Source organism: Eurosta solidaginis, chromosome 2, assembly GCF_040869045.1.
Source record: "Eurosta solidaginis isolate ZX-2024a chromosome 2, ASM4086904v1, whole genome shotgun sequence".
Classification (NCBI taxonomy): Eukaryota; Metazoa; Arthropoda; class Insecta; order Diptera; family Tephritidae; genus Eurosta; species Eurosta solidaginis.
In genome coordinates, this window is record NC_090320.1 from 188,790,392 (window position 1) to 188,811,401 (window position 21,010).

Sequence of the window (21,010 nt, forward strand, 5' to 3'; positions counted from 1 at the left end):
AGAAGGCCATATTCTCTTGCTTTGCATACTTCGATCCATGTTTCTTCCTCCAAAACAATTTTCGGGAGCTCGAAAAACTTATTAAAAACCTTCTTAAAAACCTTCTTTTCTAGGCTGATATTTATATATTCGTTAATATGAAATCCACCAAAATTAGAAAATTCGCAACATTTTTCAATCTGGTAGCTTGTTTTTGGTGAAATTGTCATTGTCCCCGCAAAAGTAAAGTGGTTAACGTCACACTACATGGAACTACCTCCATTTTTTGTATCATGGTCGTTAGCGCAACAAAAATCACATGGATCAGTAGAGTTGTATATGTGTTCAATGTAAGTGCAGTGGGTATTTTAGTACAGTTTGTTGAAATCTAATTATTAATTACATTTATGGTGAAATATTTATATGAGAATGTAATGGGTTTTATAGCATATGAAAACAACTAAGTAAAAATATCTATATTTTTGTTAAAGTGAAAGCATAAATCAAGAATTTTAATTAAATGAATTACATAACCCGCCCACAAATTGCAGTGCGGAATTTGGCCTGTACATATCTATACATTCTTGTGCAATGGTTAGGGGTTGATAATTTTTAATGTTACATAAAATAATTATATACAATAGATAAAAGCAAATATCTCCGGACAGAGATAGAATGTTTATATTCCGCCTTCGGATTATTGTTGGCGAGATTAATACACGTCTTTTGGCACCTGTCTCGATATTTTTGGTAGCGTATTAGCATTCGACCGCTCAAATAGACTTACCGTAAGCAGTAGTTTCATTACGAAATCACGAATCCGTAATTTTACTAGTTCAAGATGTATGTCAGCACGTGGCTAACAAACACTTAGGGTAATGCTATACGATAGCATGACACCCTTAATACACGGGGGTCTTCCGTTTTCGGATTCACGATCCTGGATTCAAAACGGGTCTTCTGATGCCACTCTCGCTATTTTTGGACATGGATTAGTGTGTCACGCTTTCGTATAGAATTAGCACACTTAGATTGGTTTTTAATTGTGTGCTAAAATGAATGCGGGGTGAAATACTTATTGTAGGTGGACCTTGGTCTAATTTCAGAATTTGGCCAAGAGTGATCATGTACACTAATTTATCTATATAGATTATATACATATGTGCATACATACATAAATATGTGTTGCAAAATTTTGGGGAATTATATCACAAGTTCATGCTGCTAATTCCTAGCGTGAAAAGAATTGTTTTCGAAATTATTATAAAAGTGAAAGGATCCAAGTAAATTGATAGAAAACGACTCAATCACTATAAGATTTTGAAGATTATGAGCAATAAGGCCCACCCAGAACGACAAGTTGTTTCTTACTTTTGTTAGCTTTTGATAGCACTAATTTTGAACGATTGCGACAGGTTTTTAAATTAACTCCGTTAAATTTCTCCTAAGCAATCCTAAGCAAAATAGGATTCTAATCGGTATCGATAATGAATTTTGTGTGTAGAGTGAACTTAGAGCTCTCACCTTGGTGACGACAATATATTCTGGTAGGGGCAGACATCAATTATCTATCAATTCGATAGACAAACTGTTGGAAGTAGTTAAAAATTAGAGTACACATCTACCCTTTTTTTTTTAATTTTTTTTTTTACACAAATTGGTTACATAACAAGTTCTTGTCATGACCCACTAGGTTGTAATTTTCAAGTGCACATTTTTACAGGCAAGGCTCCTACGTCTAGCATTAAATGAACACTAATGTGTACATTTCTTATGCTATTTATGGATTTATTTTTGCATTTTTAGATATGCTTTAATACTATCATTGAATTAGCGAAAAATACTTACTACTCCACTTATGGAGCAGTTTTTTTCTGCTTTTATTAGGAAGCATGCAATATGAAACAACTTTGATGACGTATGAGGCTGATGTAGTCAGGCAACATCTGACTCACCTTATCAAATACATACAATGTGCCTACGGTCATTGATAGCATACATAGGATATAAGTTAATATCAAGTTTGTGTAGTTACGTGTGCTTGCGTATTTTTAGGGAGAGCTGCGTGGGTAGTTCTTTACCGCATGAATCCGGTACTAGCATCTGCTGTAACTTGCTCGACGGATAGTTATTGATTTTTGTGTGACCCATTGATCCCCTTAACCCGTTAAGGTATTCACTTTTGTCTTCAAGTTGTTGTTGTTGTTGTAGCAATGCTCGCCCCACCTAATAGCCGCGACCGATCACAAATTGTCATCAATATCCTCTAACGAGAGTCCAAGGAAACTTGCCGTTTCAACAGGGGTGGACCATAAGGAAAGGGGTGTTAGAGGCGTTGGTTCTACATTACAATTAAAGAGATGGTTGGTGTCATGTGGGGACACATTGCAAGCGGGGCATACATTTTGTATGTCGCGGTTGATTCTGGATAGGTAAGAGTTTAACCTGTTACAGTATCCAGAACGAAGTTGAGCAAGAGTGACACGCGTTTCCCTGGCGAGTATGCGTTCCTCTTGCGCGAGTTCTGGATATTTTTCTTCAAGTACTGGATTCACCGGGCAATTCCCGACATAAAGGTCCGACGCCTGTCTATGGAGTTCACCAAGGACCTGCTTGTGTTTTTTCGCTTCATACGGCTGGGTTCTCAGGTGCCGTATTTCCTCAAAATGCTTACGGAGATGACTCCTTAGGCCCCTAGATAGATAGATGTTGTGAGGTTAAGCACTGCGACCTATTGGTCTATTGTGCCCTCATTCTCTTTACAACACTTCATCCAAGCCGAGTTCTCTGATAAAATCCAGAATGGTTCTTGGCTTCAGAGAATGTATGTGACTATTTTCTAATTTGGATGATCCTAGGATCCTAAGCCTTCGTCTCGCGACTGCATCACATTCCTTCAGGATGTGTTCTGCAGACTCATCTTCGGCATCACAGAATCGACAGAGGCTACTAGCCGATATACCCAATTTATGCATATGGCTCTTTAGCCTACAGTGACCTGTGAGTATACCTGTTAAAATCCTAAGGCTAATTTTTGGGAGATTAATCATAGCCTTATATCGCTTTGAATTGTACCCTCCTATTAGTGCCTTTGCCTGCCGAAGTCCTGGACTTTCACGCCAGTGTTGTTCTCTGAGGCACGCCTCCTTTTGTCTAAATTCCTCCCTTATTGTATGTGACCCTATTGGGACCATAGGCTCGGGACCTATTGGCTTTCCGGCCGCTGCCAACCTGGCAAGCTCGTCCGCTCGCTCGTTACCATCCACTCCCCTGTGTCCAGGTACCCATGCTAGACTGATGGTGTTATTAACTCCTAGACTGTTTAACCTCTCTACGCACTCAAGGACTGTTGATGATTTAATCTCAACTGATGATAATGCCTTGAGTGCAGCTGGACTGTCGCTGAGTATAGCGATTTTCTCGTTGGTATATCCCCGCTGTAAGTTTATCTCTGCACACCGGCTTATGGCAACAACTTCGGCTTGGAAGATGCTCGGATATTTTCCGAGTGGTAGGGATATTTTGGTTCGGGGGCCGACGATCCCCGCTCCTATGCCCTCCGGTGTCTTCGAGCCATCGGTGTACCATTTTATGGTGTGTTCCTGGTGAAGCGCTTCAATCCTGGAAGTGTCCCACGTACATTTGTTCCCCAGCTCTATTTTGAAGCGCTTCTCAAACTTAATTATCTTCCTCGTATCATCTCTGGGAAGTTGGATAAGTGGAATCTGCTCCTGCAGCTTTGCCATGCTCCGTGACTGTATCACTTTGCCTCTTCCATATCCCTCTTTAGCTATGTTTACTAAAGTTCTCCTGGCTGCCTGCTCAATTATTATATGTAGAGGCGTTAACTCAATCAGCACCTCTATTGCTGCCGTCGGGCATGTTCGCATAGCTCCCGTAATGCAGACACACGCTAAGCGTTGAAGCTTCGTGAGTGATTTTTGTACGGTCACCATGGTTGTCCTTGATGCCCACGCAACTGCTCCGTACACTATGATAGGTCTCACTATCATAGTGTACATCCATCTTAGGATCTTTGGGCTGCATCCCCAGGATCTTCCTGCAATACGTCTGCACACCATTATTGCTCTTGTAGCCTTTGATATGGTATTGTCGACGTGTTTCCTCCATAAGAGCTTAGAGTCAAACGTGACTCCCAAGTATTTCACCTCAGTCGTGTACTCCATCTGTACTCCCTCCATTGTGATTTGCCTAATCCCTTCCAGTTTTCTTTTCCTGGTGAAGGGCACAATGGATGTCTTGTTAGGGTTGATACTTAGCCCTACCTCATTACACCATTCTTTCGTTAGCCTCAATGCCCTTTGCATTATGTCGCAAAGGGTGCTCTCAAATTTGCCCCTTACAATGATAACAATATCATCCGCGTACCCCTGACATCGGATTCCGTTTTCTGAGAGCCTCTGTAGAAGTTCATCTACTACCAGGCTCCACAGCAGGGGTGACAGGACGCCCCCTTGCGGACATCCTTTCGTTGTTTTGATCTCTACTGTACCGTCCCCACTTGAGGTTTCGGCAGTCCTCGTACGCAATAAGGCGTTTATCCACATACGGATTGGACGTTGTATCTCTCTTCTCTCGAGTGCCCGATTCACACTTTCGTGTGTCGTGTTGTCGAAAGCCCCCTCTATGTCCAAAAATGCGCATAGCGTTATCTCCCCGCACTCGAACGCACTTTGGATTTCTGTGGACAGTTGATACAATGCAGTTTCTGTCGACCTGCCTGTCCTATATGCATGCTGATCTCGATGTAGTGGCATTCTATCGAGAACCTTTGATCTGATCTCGTGGTCTACAATTTTCTCCATTGCTTTCAGAGCAAAGGATGTCAGGCTTATAGGCCTAAAGGACTTTGGGCTAGAGTAGTCCTTTTTTGCCATTTTAGGTATAAAGACCACTTTTGCTCTTCTCCACACTGTTGGGATGTATGCCAGTGCGAGGCTATCCCTCATAATCCTGGCCAATTCCTCTCCCTGCTGCAGAAAGGCTGGATATATGCCATCCACTCCCGGAGATTTGTAGCTCTGGAAAGACCTTACTGCCCACTTAACTGTGCTGTCGCTGAAGAGTTCTTTGGCGAGGTTCCAATCTGTGGGTGTCGGTCTTACCTCTTGAACCTCCTCCGGCGAGGTTTCCGAGGATGCGTCCGGGAAATGCGCTGCAAGCAGGGCATGTGCTCTTTCCTCCTCTGTCCTTGTATAGGTTCCATCGGGGAGTTTCATCGATAATCGCGTCTCCCTTTGGTCCTTGGCTAGGGCTTTATGAAGCCTTGCTGCCTCTGGAACTTCTGTTATGCCCTCGCAAAATTTCCTGAAGCTCTCTCTTTTAGCTTTCCTAATCTCTTTGTTATATGTTGTTAGATTTGCTGTGTACTGCTCCCAGTTTCCCGTGCGTCTCCTTTGGTTGAAGAGTTTGCGCACGGTTTTCCTCATTTCCGAGAGCTTCCTCGACCACCAGGGGGTTTTACTCCCTGGGCCCTTTGATTCACGACAGCTAGAGTTATACGCTTCAATAATCACACTGTTGAAGTTGTTAACCCTGATCTCTAATTCCATATAACTTGTTCCTCTGTTCCTATTCTCTATAGTGGCAAGATTTTCCTGTATTGTATTTCTAAACATATCCCAGTTTGTGTTCCTGGGATTTCGCTTTGGTGGTCCTTCTAGAGGTATAGCCCCGATGACAAACTGGATAATAAGATGGTCCGACATGGAGGGTTCAGAGGAAACCCCCCATCCCGAGACCAGCTCATCAGCCAACGATCTGGGGTTATATCCAGGACTTCCTCTCTAGACCTAGTGATGAAGGTTGGTGAATTCCCAACGTTGTATATACTTAGGTCATTACTAATAATAAATTCAAGAACGCACTCACCCCTTGAATTGGTGTCTGAGCTGTTCCATACCTCGTGGTGCGCATTGGCGTCGCATCCCATAATTAACGGTAATTTTGCCCGTCTGCAATATTCCGTCAGTTTCTTCACACCCTCTGGAGGGACCTGGTGGTTATCTCCCGCAAAATAGGCCGCTGCGAAGACGATGTTCCTTGGCTCTCCCTGTATTTCCATCACCGCCTGAACTGCTACGAGGTCTTGACTCATAAACTCTGTAATGCAAAAGTAGTTAATGGAATTGTTAAGCACTACACACGCTCTTGGTCTTTCCTGAGAAAGATCCCAAATTACCTTATTATTTCTCTCTTTTAGTCCTCTCACCTGACCCTTATACACCCAAGGTTCTTGGATGAGTGCTATGCCCAGATCTTCCGAGGCGAACCTGCGTGCTATTACTGCCGAAGCAGCTTTAGCATGGTGCAGGTTGATCTGGGCAACCTTTGTGTGTGGGTCGGTCAGAGCTGAAACCTTAACAGCTCGTCCTCACCGGACAGCCGCAGGGTTTCCTCTCCTTTGTCCTCTAAACCTAGGTTCTCTAAATTCAGCCCTTCCAGTAGCTCCTGTGTTGAGGGAGCTTGCGTAGGCTCCTGACCGGTGATTAACCCGGGTGTTGCGCCTATGGCTGAGGAGACGCTGGCTGGGCACTGGGTGGATGTTGTTGGTGCCTCTGGGATTTGCTCCCCAGTGATCTGCGATTGTGAGTGGGTTTGCTCCACACTAGCTGGGGCTTTTTGTTTCCAGGGTCTGACCGGGACAAAGCTAAACCGGTAGTTCACCTTGAAACCAGCTTCTTTTATTTTTATAAATGATGCCTCGTCGATAGCTACGTTTACCCGTAGGCCTCCCTCCTCGGCACTGCTGCTGATTATACGCCAAAACGCGACATTTAAGAATGTGTTCTGTGCCTTCAGCAGTTTAAGCGCGAATTCCTGATCATTGCTCCTGGGGAGATACATAGTGACGGTATGCGTCGGTGGTATATCATCCCCTTTCCTCGTAATAAGGGCAGGGCCCTCCCAACCCTGTAGAGTTGGTGTGATATTAGTCAGCCATTCGGCTGTTTGCTCATCCTTGCAGTCTACAAGGAGTAGTCCTGGTCTAAAATATACACCGCAGAAGGCCAGAGATTGCTTTCCCCAACCCTTCGATACCTCAATCATTATGGTATCCTGCAGCCGCGTCAGCTCTTCCTGGCTCAGGACCTCCGCCGGATATTGCCTTGGAAGCACCGCCATTCGTATGCCCTTTAAAGCATCCGAGTAGCCTTGCATTCTTGGCCTCACTTGTGAAGTTGATGCACCAGGTGCTGGCGGCGGCGCATTCGCCCTACGCGAGGTGGAAGGTGTGGGGTAAGCCCTCTGTCCCCTGGACTGTGGTGCGTCCTCCCGTCTTCCCTGACCTCCTCTCAGGTTGTCAGCGGGAGCGCTCTGTTTGTTGTTACGGCTTTGTTGGTGCCCGCGGTTATATGACCCGCGGTGATGCGATGCATGCTCGCCCCTCGCCGTTTCTCGCTCGCCACGCCCTGATTTCCGGGCCGGCGGGTTTTTCTTACTTGGCCTCATGTGCTGCAGTGCCTTCTCGCGTGCACTGTCCGGAGTCCTTCCTTGCTTTAGGTACCGAAGATACCACTTCTTACCTGCTCCACTTAGCCCGATTCTTCTAGGGTCGTCAAAGCCACCTAGCTCTCCCAGTTCGGGCCAGCTTGCACCATGATGCCGCTCTGTGCCAGAGTCCGCGGACGACGATGACCTTGCTCTGGCATTTGCGTTCTTATTCGGCGAACGACTTTCATGTCCCGTGTATGACCTCTTCCTTCCTCTGTCTCGCTCGACCTTCTCGTCCCTTGGATTGGATCGTTTTCGTCCCCCTGGGTACTCGCGGTCACATTCTTCACCCAGATGTCTTTTGGCCGCTGATTCTCTGCTGCTGTGTCAATGCCTAGAGGGTGAGCGTTTGCGACTCTCCCGCTGCTCTTCCCTATCCCCTCGGGTTCTTCTTTGCCGGTTTTCGCAGTGGCTGTAGCTGAGTGTGCTTTTTTCTTGGGTGGATGGGTGCCCCTTTTCCGGGCTCCTATCGCTCCTATCGCTCTTCTTAGCCTCTGCTCGGCTTGGCCCACTGGTGGTGATTAACCCACCGTGGTGTGGTTTGGCGCTGCTCTCTGGTTTCGTGGTGCTGTGCCCACTGTGCTGTTCACTTTTGTTGGCCATGACATTCTTCACGGTGGTGATTGACCCACCGTGGTGTTGTTTGTCCTCGCTGACCGTCTTGGTGGTGCTCTGCCCACTCTGGCGCTGGAGTCTGGTTGCCGTGTCCTCCTTTACCTTTTTCACCGTCTCGCTCCCGGACGTTTGGTCATCGTCGTCTCTGGCATGCTCCTCGAAAAGGGCAAGTTCTTCCGCCGTCAGGTTTAGATGACTCAGGGAGTAAGTTCTCTCGCCCTGTTTTTCTCTTCGGCGTTTGTTGTTACCGCCGCTTTTAGCATTTGACCTCATCTCTTTTCCTTCAATTTGTTTTTGTTGTTGGTTTTTATTATTTATGTTTGTATTCATCATCTTTTTCGTACGATCACATGCTTGACTTGGCAAGCGTAGTGATCTATTTTAATATATAGGGGAACTCGGTTCGTCCACCGCGGCAGAGCCCCTTGACGCGGTAAGGCCATAGTTACTCCCCAAGGCGGCCCGGTGTCAGAGAGGCGCCGTTATAATACAGCCGGTGTTGTAGACCTCCTGGCTGCAAACCAGTCCAATGGGCACGGTGTCGCATAACACCCTGGATTAGGAGGTGACAGTTCCTGGTTACCGCTCGCATGCGCGACGAATCAGCCGGATGTTAGTAGCCAGGCTACCACTATCCGGCCGGCTCGCAATCACTTACGATCGGCGTAAGCCCCTGCACCACTACAAGGTGCCTGTCCTCGCAGGGGCCTGTCCTTAGGCCCCTAGGCGGTGCTGGTTCGTCAATCAGATGTCTGTTGGGATGCTCAGGTTTCTGGGTATTCAACAGAAACTGTTTGGTCAGCATCTCATTTCTCTCCCTGATGGGGAGTATTCTCGCCTCGTTATGCAGATGGTGTTCTGGGGACATAAGAAGACAGCCCGTGGCGATTCTGAGAGGCTTGGCGACCATATGGGTGACGCTTAGCACGTAATCGGCTGGCTAATTGCTTTGTATGTGGTCATGAGCGTTTCTTTATCTTTTCCCCAGGTACTGCCAGCAAGGGATTTGAGGAATTTATTACGGCTCTGAATTCTCGGAACAATTGCGGTTGCGTGCGCACCAAAATGTAGATCCTGATCAAACGTCCACCCAAGATTTTGGGGTGTAGGACAGTCGGTAGCGTAGTGCCATCGACGTGGATGTTCAATATGGTCGACATTTGGGGCGTCCATGTTGTAAATAAGGTCGCGGAAGATTTAATCGGTGACAATGCCAGGTTTCGCGAGGCGAAAAAACTGGAGAGATCAGGGAGATAGCCGTTTATTTTATTGCATAGCTCATCGATCTCTGGGCCTGGGCCTGTGGCCACTATTGTGCAGTCATCGGCATAGGAAACGATTGTGACTCCTTCCGGTGGTGAAGGTAGCTTAGATATGTAGAAATTAAACAAAAGTGGGGATAGGACACCACCCTGTGGCACCCCTTGTGGTAGTTGATAAATATACCACTATTTAATTGTACAAACACTATTTTATTTTTTATAAAATATCTTTATTTTAATGACTCCTAAATGTAAGTTACAATACGTTCTAAAAATTCATAACCGAATGAAAATTTTTGAAAGAATAATCTCAAAATTGAAATATAAAAAATTAACAAGAACAAAAATTAAATTCATTTAAAGTAGGTACATTTAAAGTTGAATATAAATATAACCCTACAATACTCCCCCTTCCGGAGATTTAACGTTAAATAAATTAAAAGTAACTTTCTTTTTTGTTTTTGTGTTAGGTATCTGTATTTTATCAATCATTGCTGGTTTTAAACGATCAATAGGAATAGATTTAATTTCATTGTTTATTTCAATTTTAAAGTTTTTAATATCTTTTTCAATAACTCTATAAGGACCTTCATACGGATGTTGCAAGGAATGTTTGTTTATTACACGTACAAAAACAAAATTACAATCTTTTAAATCTTTTGGAACAAAAATACCACTAGAATTTTGATGATGTTCCAAATTTGATTTAAAATTTTTAAAATGTTCACGCAAACTACTTAAAACATCCGTTGAAGTTATATTCTCTGTAGTTGAAACAAATAATTCACCAGGTAATCTTAAATTTTGTCCATACACCATTTCAGCCGGTGTTGCTGAAATATCTTCTTTAAAAATCGATCGCAAACCCATAAGTACTATTGGTAACTCTTCATACCAATCTCTGGATCCATTCCTAGCCATTTTTGAAGATTTAAGCTGTCTATGAAAACGTTCTATCATTCCATTAGCTTGGGGATGATAAGGAGAAGTTGTTATTTGATGACTTCCAAGAAGTTTCGTTAATTCTGAAAACAAGTTTGAAGTAAATTGAGATCCCTGATCTGTTGTTATTTCTAATGGAACTCCAAAACGTGAAATATATTCTTTAAAAAATTTATTTACAACCGTAATTGCAGAAATATCTCTTAGTGCGAATGCCTCTGGCCAACGTGTAAATCTATCAATTATAGTTAATATGTAACGATATCCTTTTGAAACAGGTAAGGGTCCAACAATATCTAAGTGAATGTGTTCAAATCTAGATTTTGGAATTGGAATTTTCATAACTGGAGATTTTGTATGACGATGTACTTTCGATTTTTGACAACTTATACATTCTTTAGACCAAGTATTAATATCTTTATTCATTTTAGGCCAAAAATATTTCTTAACTATCAAACGACGTGTAGCTCTACTACCAGGATGTGAAATCCCATGTAACATATCAAATATTATTTTTCTTAAATTGTTTGGAATGAAAGGCCTAGGATTTTATATACCTAATGTCATTCGTAAACTGCGCAATGAATTCCATATGTCTAGTCTGTATTGGACTGCGTTCTGTTTTTGAATTTAAAGCAAATACAAGAGGCTTGTGATCTGTGAAAACTGTAAATTCACGTCCTTCTAGAAGGTAACGAAAATGTTTACTTACTTACTTACTTAATTGGCGCTTAACCGTCTAAACGGTTATGGCCGTCCAACAAGGCGCGCCAGTCGCTCCTTCGCTCCGCCAACCGGCGCCAATTGGTCACACCAAGGGAGTTTAAATCGTTTTCCACCTGGTCCTTCCAACGGAGTGGGGGCCGCCCTCTACCTCTGCTTCCATAGGCGGGTTCCGATAGAAACACTTTCTTGGCCGGAGCATCATCTTTCATTCGCATAACATGGCCTAGCCAGCGCAGCCGCTGCGTTTTAATTCGCTGGACTATGTTGATGTCTGCGTATAGCTCGTACAGCTCATCATTAAATCTTCTTCGGTACTCGCCATCGCCAACGCGTAGAGGTCCATAAATCTTTCGAAGAACTTTTCTCTCGAACACTCCCAAAGCCGCTTCATCTGCTGTTGTCATGGTCCATGCTTCTGCCCCATATAGCAGGACGGGTACGATAAGTGACTTGTAGAGTACGATTTTCGTTCGCCGAGAGAGGACTTTACTTTTCAATTGCCTACCTAGTCCAAAGTAGCATTTATTGGCAAGATTGATTCTTCGCTGGATTTCAGTGCTGATGTTGTTGCTAATGTTGATGCTGGTTCCCAAATAAACGAAGTCTTTTACTATTTCGAAATTATGGCTGCCAACAGTAGCGTGGTTGCCAAGGCGCATATGCGCTGACTCTTTGCTCGATGACAGCAGGTACTTCGTTTTGTCCTCATTCACCATCAAACCCATCTTTACCGCTTCTTTTTCCAGCTTGGAGTAAGCAGAACTAACAGCGCGGGTGTTTAGGCCGATGATATCAATGTCATCAGCATATGCCAGTAAAATGTTTAATGTTCAAATAAATAGCTAATAGTTCCCTATCAAATGCACTATATTTAATTTCGGATGGAGACAATTTCTTTGAAAAGAATGCAAGTGGTTCTGACTTATTATTAAACGTTTGATGTATGACACCACCTATTGCCGTATTGGATGCATCTACATTTAAAGAAAGTTTTGCATCTTTGTTAAAATGATTTAACAATATCGCAGATGCAAACTTTTCTTTAATGCATTCAAAAGCTTTATTAGATGTATCGTCCCAAATTAAAATCTTGTCTCGCTTCTTATTTGTTCTATTAATTAAATCATAGATAACTGTCGTAAACTCTGCTAATTTTGGTATATATCGATGGTAATAATTAACCATACCAATAAATTTTTGTGCCTGCTTAATAGATTTTGGACGATCAAAATTTCGAATGGCTAAAACTTTTTCTTCTGAGGGTCTAATTCCCGTTTCAGAAATATTATGTCCTAAAAAGTCAACATTTGTTACGCCAAAAATACATTTACTTGGTTTTATATTTAAACCGTACTCCGTTAGGCGCTGAAATAGTACGCGAAGATCTTTGAAATGTTGTTCCTCATTTTCGCTTGCCACTAAGAGATCATCAATATATGTAAAAACAAAGTCTAAATCATTAACTACTTCATTAATAAATCGTTGAAAAGTTTGCGCGGAATTCCTAAGCCCGAAAGGCATTCGTACAAATTCAAACATGCCAAAAGGCGTAGTGATTGCAGTTTTATAGATATCCTCTTCTGCCATTGGAATTTGGTGATAAGCTCTTACCAAATCTAGCTTCGAAAATACTTTCTTATTTCTGAGATTCATGTTGAAGTCATGAACATGGGGCAAAGGATAACGATCAGGGACTGTTACAACGTTTAATCTTCTAAAATCTCCACAAGGACGCCAGTCATTTAACTCCTTCTTGGGTACAAGATGCAAAGGAGATGCTACCGCTGAATTAGAAGGCCTACATATCCCTGTCTTTACTAAAAAATCGAATTCAGTTTTAGCTACTTTGAATTTAATAGGGTCTAAACGCCTTGGTTTAGAAAATGGTAAATTTCCTTCAGTGACTAGTCTGTGAACTGTTGTATGTCTAACTGGTTGTGAATAATCTGGTTCAGAAAATAAAGAAGGAAATTCTTTCAATAACTTTGTAAATTTGTTATCAACAGCGAAAACTTTTGGTAGCGAAACATTACAAACACATGAAATTGTGTTAACTGAAAGACTTGTTACCGGATCTACTAAGCATTTGCGTTTAACATCAATTAAGAGACCATATTTACACAGAAAATCAGCACCGATAATTGGTTTAGCTATATCTGCTATTAAAAACGTGAACGGAAATTCGCGACGCAGTCCCAAATTTAAGGTTAAAAGTTTTTTACCGTATGTCGAAATCGTTGAACCGTTAGCTGCCGTTAAAATAATATCTGATGACTTTTTCGAACATGAAGATTTTGAAACCGGAAGCACTGAAATTTCTGCTCCACTATCTATTAAAAAATTCAATTTGTTTGTTTTATCAAAAATAAATAAGCGACGTGTAAAGGTGTCTAAATATCCGTTGTTTGTCGCCGCAACAACGGATGACTTTAGTTTGACGAACTATTGTTATTTTTAAAAGCGCATGGTTGTTCGCACTTCAAAGCCTGATTACCAAACTTATAATGATACCTACAGAGCCAATTGGGGTTGTCACGAGACTTTGATCTATATCTAGAGGGACTTCTAAAGCGATTCTTACTAAAAAATCGGGACCTTGAATAATTTTGACTCATCTGATTTTTAATTTCACTGATCTCTAATGATAATTTTTCAAAATTTTTGCAAATAATGTTAGTTGTTTGAACTAAATTTGAAATAATTGTATTTTCGCTTTTAGAATTTAGAAAATTACTAACTGAAGCTATTTCATTTTTATTATAAGCTTCCCAAATATTATCGGCTAATTTAACTAATTCACTTATTTCAGTCGAATTCGAACTAGCAAGGATAATACTTAAATTTTTTGGCAACTTCCTTATCCAAAGCTTTTTAAGAATTTCCTTGCTAAAATTGTTTCCAGAGAGTAGCACTAGAGACCGATAAAACTCAGAAGGTTTACAATCTCCCATTTCTGAATCGGATAACATTCGATCTAACTTGCCATTCTCACTTAATGAGTGCCGTTCAATTAAAATTTTCTTTAATGCAGAAAATTTGTCATCTTCAGGAGGATTTTGAATAAAATCAAGAATTGTCATAATTACATCCTGCGTAAGTGCAGTTATGACATATTCATATTTTGTCCCTTCCTGAGTAATGTTCTTTCGACTAAATTGCATTTCAGCATGGATGAACCATGCTTCAGGGCAATTAGTCCAAAATTGGGGAAGTTTTACCGATGTAGCAAAAATTTCGTTATTTTGATTCACATATGGATTTGGTAAATAATTTTGATAATTTTCATTATCCAAATCAATAAGCGAATCGTTTACGATGATTGATGGTGAATGAAGCATTGTTAATAAAAATAATTACAAAAATTATATTATAGGAAGAAATAAAAATGTCCGGAAAGGAGCGTTTACAAAACCAAAATGTTTAATATATTTTGATACATATACATATACATATAAATAATATTAATGCTAGATACAGCTCACCAAATATTTCTCGCAATTGTATATTTTTTACTTATTTCGAAATAATATGTTTGTCCAGAAAATCCAAAATTGCATAACAAATTCTTGAGTTCCTTTTCTACACGTTCTCTGCACTCGCAAGTGAGCTGTTTTTCCTATTATATTTGTTGTTATTTGTTCCTGCTTTCTTTGTAGTTATTTTTGTAGCTGCTTGTTTTCTTACACGCGTTTGTGGTGTTATTGCTTAACGTTTGATTGGTTGCTTTCTAGCTTTAATATATTCCGCGTTCAGTATCTCAAAAATATTAACAAGTAACTGAGCATTTGTAAATTTTCTGCTCTTTATTTCAAATTAATCTTTTAGTTAAATTTAGATTTTATTTTTTAATTATTTTAATTTTATACAGGATGTTATTAATAAATCGCACCGCTAATTGTTTGTTCTAATTTTTGCTTTTTAACTACTTTTGGCAATAACACATTTTTGATGATCCAATTTAGGGAATAAATCACGCTAATTTCCTAATGCCTGTTTGGCTGCGTTCATTTCAGCTTGTTGTATAGATGAATCATTTGCCGTTGCCAAATGCTTGGAACGAAAATAAACTGCTACATAAATATAAACTCTTGTATTAGTTGGCTCAATAGACTATCACTTAATAAACTGATATTTCAGATTCTCTGCTTTCATTATTCGCAACATAAGACAGCATTGTTTTAGCTACGATTTTTGATCATTCCAATAGAGCTTTTAAAAATACTTCCAACAAATCAGCGTGATCCTTAGTCTTAATTAACGATGAGCGTTTTTCTTATCACTGTAGGTTTTTTAAAAAAGGCCTGGCTGATCGCCAATGTGGTCGTTGATAAATATACCACTATTTAATTGTACAAACACTATTTTATTTTTTATAAAATATCTTTATTTTAATGACTCCTAAATGTAAGTTACAATACGTTCTAAAAATTCATAACCGAATGAAAATTTTTGAAAGAATAATCTCAAAATTGAAATATAAAAAATTAACAAGAACAAAAATTAAATTCATTTAAAGTAGGTACATTTAAAGTTGAATATAAATATAACCCTACACCCCTTGTTTAATTCTCCTTGGTTTTGATGTTTCGTTTCTGAATTGCACCGATGCCTGCCGACCACCCAGATAATTTGCGGTCCTCCTTTTAAGACATGGGGGAAGGGTAGACCCTTCCAGGTCTTGCAGTAATGAGCCATGGTTGACCGTATCAAAGGCTTTTGATAGGTCTAGCGCTACGTGTACTGTTCTATGGTGTGGGTATTGATTCAAACCGCAATTTATCTGGGTGCTAATGACATTTAGGGCGGAGGTAGTGCTATAGAGTTTTCTGAAGCCATGCTGATGAGGAGCTAGCTGCAAATGTGCTTGGAAAAAAGGGAGCAAAATGGCTTCAAGGGTCTTTGCTACTGGCGATAGGAGAGATATCGGACGATATGACTCACCTACGTTAGCTGGTTTCCCAGGCTTTAGTAGCGGGACCACCTTGGCCATTTTCCATTTCTCGGGTATGGCAAAGGTGGAGAGGGACAGGTTGAACACATGCGCTAAATATTTGAAACCCTCTTTCCCTAGGTTTTTAAGCATCGGCATGGCTATGCCGTCTGGGCCCACTGCTTTGGATGGTTTAGCGCGACCAATGGCGTCCTCAACCTCTCTAGCGGTGATGGTGGTTGGTGACGCGCTGAATTTGTGTTTATGTGCGTGTCTATTGGCTCTCCGTCTATCTTTGTCGACCGTAGGATGCATTATATATTGTCGGCAGAAAGCGCTCGCGCATTTTTCCGCATCCGACAGCACCTTATCGCCAAAGGCGATGGAAACTTTGTCTTTGTGCTTAGTCGGATTCGATAGGGACTTTACGGTGGACCAAAGTTTACCTACACCGGTAGAGAGGTTACAACCTCTTAGGTGCTCTTCCTATTTCGCCCGCTTGTGTACGTCCACAAGCAATATGATGAGTTGGTTTATATCCCTTATTTGGGGGTCGCCTGGATCAAGCTGTCTTATAAGGTCGCCTTCCCTCGCTAAGCTCGCGGCCTCCGCCGGGAAGTGGGCCGGATTTCGGGAATTCTCCCGGCGGGAATGAAATGTGCCGAGGCGGATTCAATGACCTTACGGAAGGCACGCTCCCCTTGGCGGGCATCAGTCGGGATAGGGAGGGCAGCAAAGCTGCTGTCTGTTGCAGATTTATATTCATCCCACTTTCCTTTTTTGAAGTTTATGAAAGTGCGTTTTTCGGTGACGATGAAGTCGGTGGTACGCTCGAACGAAATAAGTATGGGCAGGTGGTCGGATGCCAATGTTACCATCGGCTGCCAGTTGACGCAGTTTACGAGTTCTGCGCTCACGATTGAGATAGCTGGCGAGCTATGACAGCTTCCTACCATACGTGTGGGGGCGTCTCCGTTTATTGTGCAGAACGTCGTTTCTTCTATTTGATCCGCCAACATCTCACCCCTACTGTCCGCCCGCAAGTTTGAATGCCATAGGTCGTGATGGGCATTGAAATCGCCTAAGATAATGCGATGATTGCCAGTGAGTAAGGCCTAGATTTTAGGGCGGTATCCACTGGGGCAACAGGTGACAGGAGGGATGTAGATGTTGATGATTTCTAGATTTGCATCGCCTGACCGGACAGATAGGCCTTAACGTTCTAAGACATTGTCCCTGCGGTCGATGCCAGGATCAAATATATGATATTGCACAGAGTGGTGTATAATAAACGCGAGGCCGCCTCCATTTCCGCTCTCGCGGTCCTTCCTGTGGACATTATACCCAGAGCAGGTCTGCAATGCAGATCTTGCTGTGAGTTTAGTCTCTTCAATCGCAGCAATGCGAATGTTGTGCCGCTTCATGAAATCGACTATCTCCGTAATCTTCCCAGTTAGTCCATTACAGTTTAACTGCAGAATTCTGAAGTGCATGAGGGGTGACGCCTCCACTCTAGGGGTAAGTGACGGGTGACTACGCCTAGGTTGTGGAAGGCCAGGACGCAATTGCTGTTGTGGCCTTGGGACTGGGCGCCCTTGGACAAGCATTGGGGTACCCGGATGATTTGGGTTAGCGACCTGGCAACATGGCGCGATGAAACCCGTCGAGGGGTTGCCGTCGCGGAGACCAGAACATCTAGGAAAGTGGCACCACACAAGGCAGGAGCTGCATTGAGCGGATGTCGCAAACCTATATATTCTGTGCTGGCAGACGGTGCAAACGGAGGTAGGGACTAAGAGTCTGTTTCCCTGACCTGCACGATTGCTGCCAGAAAAGAGGGGGGAGAAGAAGACGGGGGCAGGGGCTGATGCTCAGAATTGCTACCAGCTCTACTACGAAGGTAGTAGTTATGGGTGGTATCAGCTGTTTGAATTGTTGGCGCCGTGGGGCGCGAGCAGCAGCGGGTACTTGTTGTGGCTTGCTGAGCAGCGAGGCTGCTGGAAGGTAGTGGAGGGGCGCTTAGGCGTAGACTACGGGACGCCCTTGGGCGTGAGCAGCAAGGAGCCACAAAAGATTTATAAAAGTTACGTGGACGTCGGGTTTTGGGATCAAGCCCAGAACAACCTGTCCGATGCAACCATCCCTTGCACGAGACACACTGAACAGAGTATGACCGTCCTAAAAAGATTATTTTCTGGCAAATGCAGCAAAACCATTTCTCAGGACCGGGGTCAGGAGACGGACCCGGATTGGGTTCGATACCTTCCCGGAGTAAGAGAATATGTAGCAGTCCTGCTGCAAGGAGCTGCTGGGAGGATGACAATTTGTGGGAGGGACGAAACAAATTAAAGGGGGTCACACTGAAATGACAGTCCTTGGTCGGGAAAAATCCCGAGTCGCTCCGGTACATAGAACCGACTGCCTTGGGAAGCGTTGTCTTCAAGTTCGACTTCGGTTGTGTTTCAGTTGCGAATTATGTTTTTTATTTGTTTAGATCTACTCCTTCTTGTAACGATAAAGATACTCGTCGAAGTTGATCGTCCTTTGCCGTATATAGACAAGGTATATGGGCAACAAGCACCATTAAATTACTATACCCACCGCCTCGAGACCTATGATCACATTGAATCTTCTAGGCCATCCCGCCCACTCAATATTTCCGTTATGAACTTGGGGTTCAAGAGCCTCGCCTGCTAAATATGTGTATGATACATTCGTTTTCGTAACACGACCCCCCTCGAGTGGGTGAAGTCTCCCAGCGCGTAAAGGGGCTGTGTAGCGCAACCCTTTCAAGGGGTTGCCAGGGCAATATATAGCTTCTCCAACCCAATTGACAACCCTACTTACCCGTGGCGAATCCAAGAAGGTTTAATGTGGTCATATTAATCGTCCCCGAAATGGTCGCGCTGGTACCTTTAAGCTGTTTTGTTAACGGAACGTACCGGATCTATATCCGGCAAAGGACTATCAACATCGAGAACACTCCACAAAACCTTCGGGGAGTGTCTATCGTTAATAAACAAACCCCTAGTTCCATGAGAAACTTGGGGCCGCCAGAGTCTCGACTGCTAAATATGTATATAATACATTAATTTTTGTAACAGGATTACAAAGTCTTTTTTCGAAATAACTTTTCTAGGCGGCTTCGCCCCTCGGCAGTGTTTTGCAAGCACTTCGAGTGTATTTCTATCTTGAAATGCTTTCAGTGAAAACTCATATGGTCCCGCCCGCCAATTTGTAGAAAAAATGAAAAGAAGCACAACGCAAATTAGAAGAGAAGCTCGGTCTAAAATCTCCTCGGAGGTTATGGCGCCTTACAAAAGAATGTTGGTGTGTACTTAAATTTCTGAACTCATTCAGTATATGTGAGGTCTTCACAAAATTGTCATTAATCTGTATAAGTTAACGAATCGTAAAATTAAAGAAATATTTATTTATAAGATTAAATTAGTAAAGTTAAGTTTTTAAAATCGTATGGTAACCGAATAATTTATACACATTTTTATAATTCTTGCAGAGTGAGTGCCTATTAACATCAATAACTAAAATCTGCAAACATGGGTGTACCAGCTGGTGATGTTGAAAAAGGCAAAAAACTATTCGTTCAACGTTGTGCTCAATGTCACACAGTTGAAGCTGGTGGCAAGCATAAGGTCGGCCCTAATTTGCACGGTCTGATCGGTCGCAGAACTGGTCAAGCTGCTGGTTTCGCCTACACAGATGCCAACAAATCGAAAGGTATTACCTGGAACGAGGATACTCTCTTTGAATATCTGGAAAATCCGAAAAAATATATCCCAGGCACAAAGATGGTCTTCGCTGGTCTGAAAAAGCCCAATGAGCGTGCCGATCTGATTGCTTACCTCAAATCAGCTACTAAATAAATACATCTAAAATCACAAAAATCATGAATAGTGGTAAGCAGAAGAAAAATGCCATCAAAGCATACCACCTCAATGATATACGAGTATTAGTTTTGTGTAATTCACCAAACAGACACTGTCAAGAATCTTAACAAAATAACAACTTGGGGCAGGTTGCTGAAAATAAATGGTAGCAAGGCCTTGAGAGCCTCAACATTTCTCTAAGAGCAAAGTTACACTTATTAGTTTTAAATTATACTATTCTACATAGGACAATTCTTTATTTTATTGTTTAAAACTGTTTTGAGAAACAAAACTTCTACTTGGTTAAATAATCGAAGAAGATATATTAATTGTAAATCGACAAAAGAAAAAGGAACCGCAGATAAAAATTAAACAATAAAAAACGAAAAACACAAATATTGCATTTGTTTACGTGTTTCTAGACTGGGTTGCTCCCCATAGGAAATAAAAAAGTTACAAAAGGCCACACCTAAATCTGAAACTTTTGTTAAGAGGATCTGAAAACATGTTTTTAATAATTGCAAAATACAGTCTGCATTGCAGACCTGCTCTGGGTATAACGTCCACAGGAAAGACCGCGAAAGCGGAAATGGAGGCGGTCTCGCGTTTATCATACACCACTCTGTGAAATATTGTATATTTGATCCTGGCATCGACCGCAGGGACAATGTCTTAGAACGTGAAGGCCTATCTGTCCGGTCAGGCGATGCAAACCTAGAAATCATCAACATCTACATTCCTCCTGCCACCTGTTGCCCCAGTGGATACCGCCCTAATATCAGGGCCTTACTCACTGGCAACAATCGCATTATCTTAGGCGATTTCAATGCCCATCATGATCTATGGCATTCAAACTTGCGGGCGGAGAGTAGGGGTGAGATGTTGGCGGATCAAATAGAAGAAACGACGTTCTGCACAATAAACGGAGACGCCCCCACACGTATGGTAGGAAGCTGTCACAGCTCTCCAGATATCTCAGTCGTGAGCGCAGAACTCGTAAACTGCGTCAACTGGCAGCCGATGGTAACATTGGCATCCGACCACCTGCCCATATTTATTTCGTTCGAGCGTACCGCCGACTTCATCGTCACCGAAAAACGCACTTTCATAAACTTCAAAAAAGGAAAGTGGGAAGAATATAAATCTGCAACAGA

General features: G+C 42.4%; 1 protein-coding gene across 1 annotated transcript; it reads left to right on the top strand.

Annotated features, from left to right (window-relative positions):
* Window positions 1–275: 275 nt before the first annotated feature.
* LOC137240395 (cytochrome c-2) lies at window positions 276–20,252 on the top strand. Its single transcript, XM_067766608.1, has 2 exons — window positions 276–329; window positions 19,487–20,252. Exon 2 carries the CDS (start codon window positions 19,527–19,529, stop codon window positions 19,851–19,853), a length of 327 nt encoding a protein of 108 aa, XP_067622709.1. The 5' UTR covers window positions 276–329; window positions 19,487–19,526; the 3' UTR covers window positions 19,854–20,252.
* The last annotated feature ends 758 nt before the right edge of the window (window positions 20,253–21,010 follow it).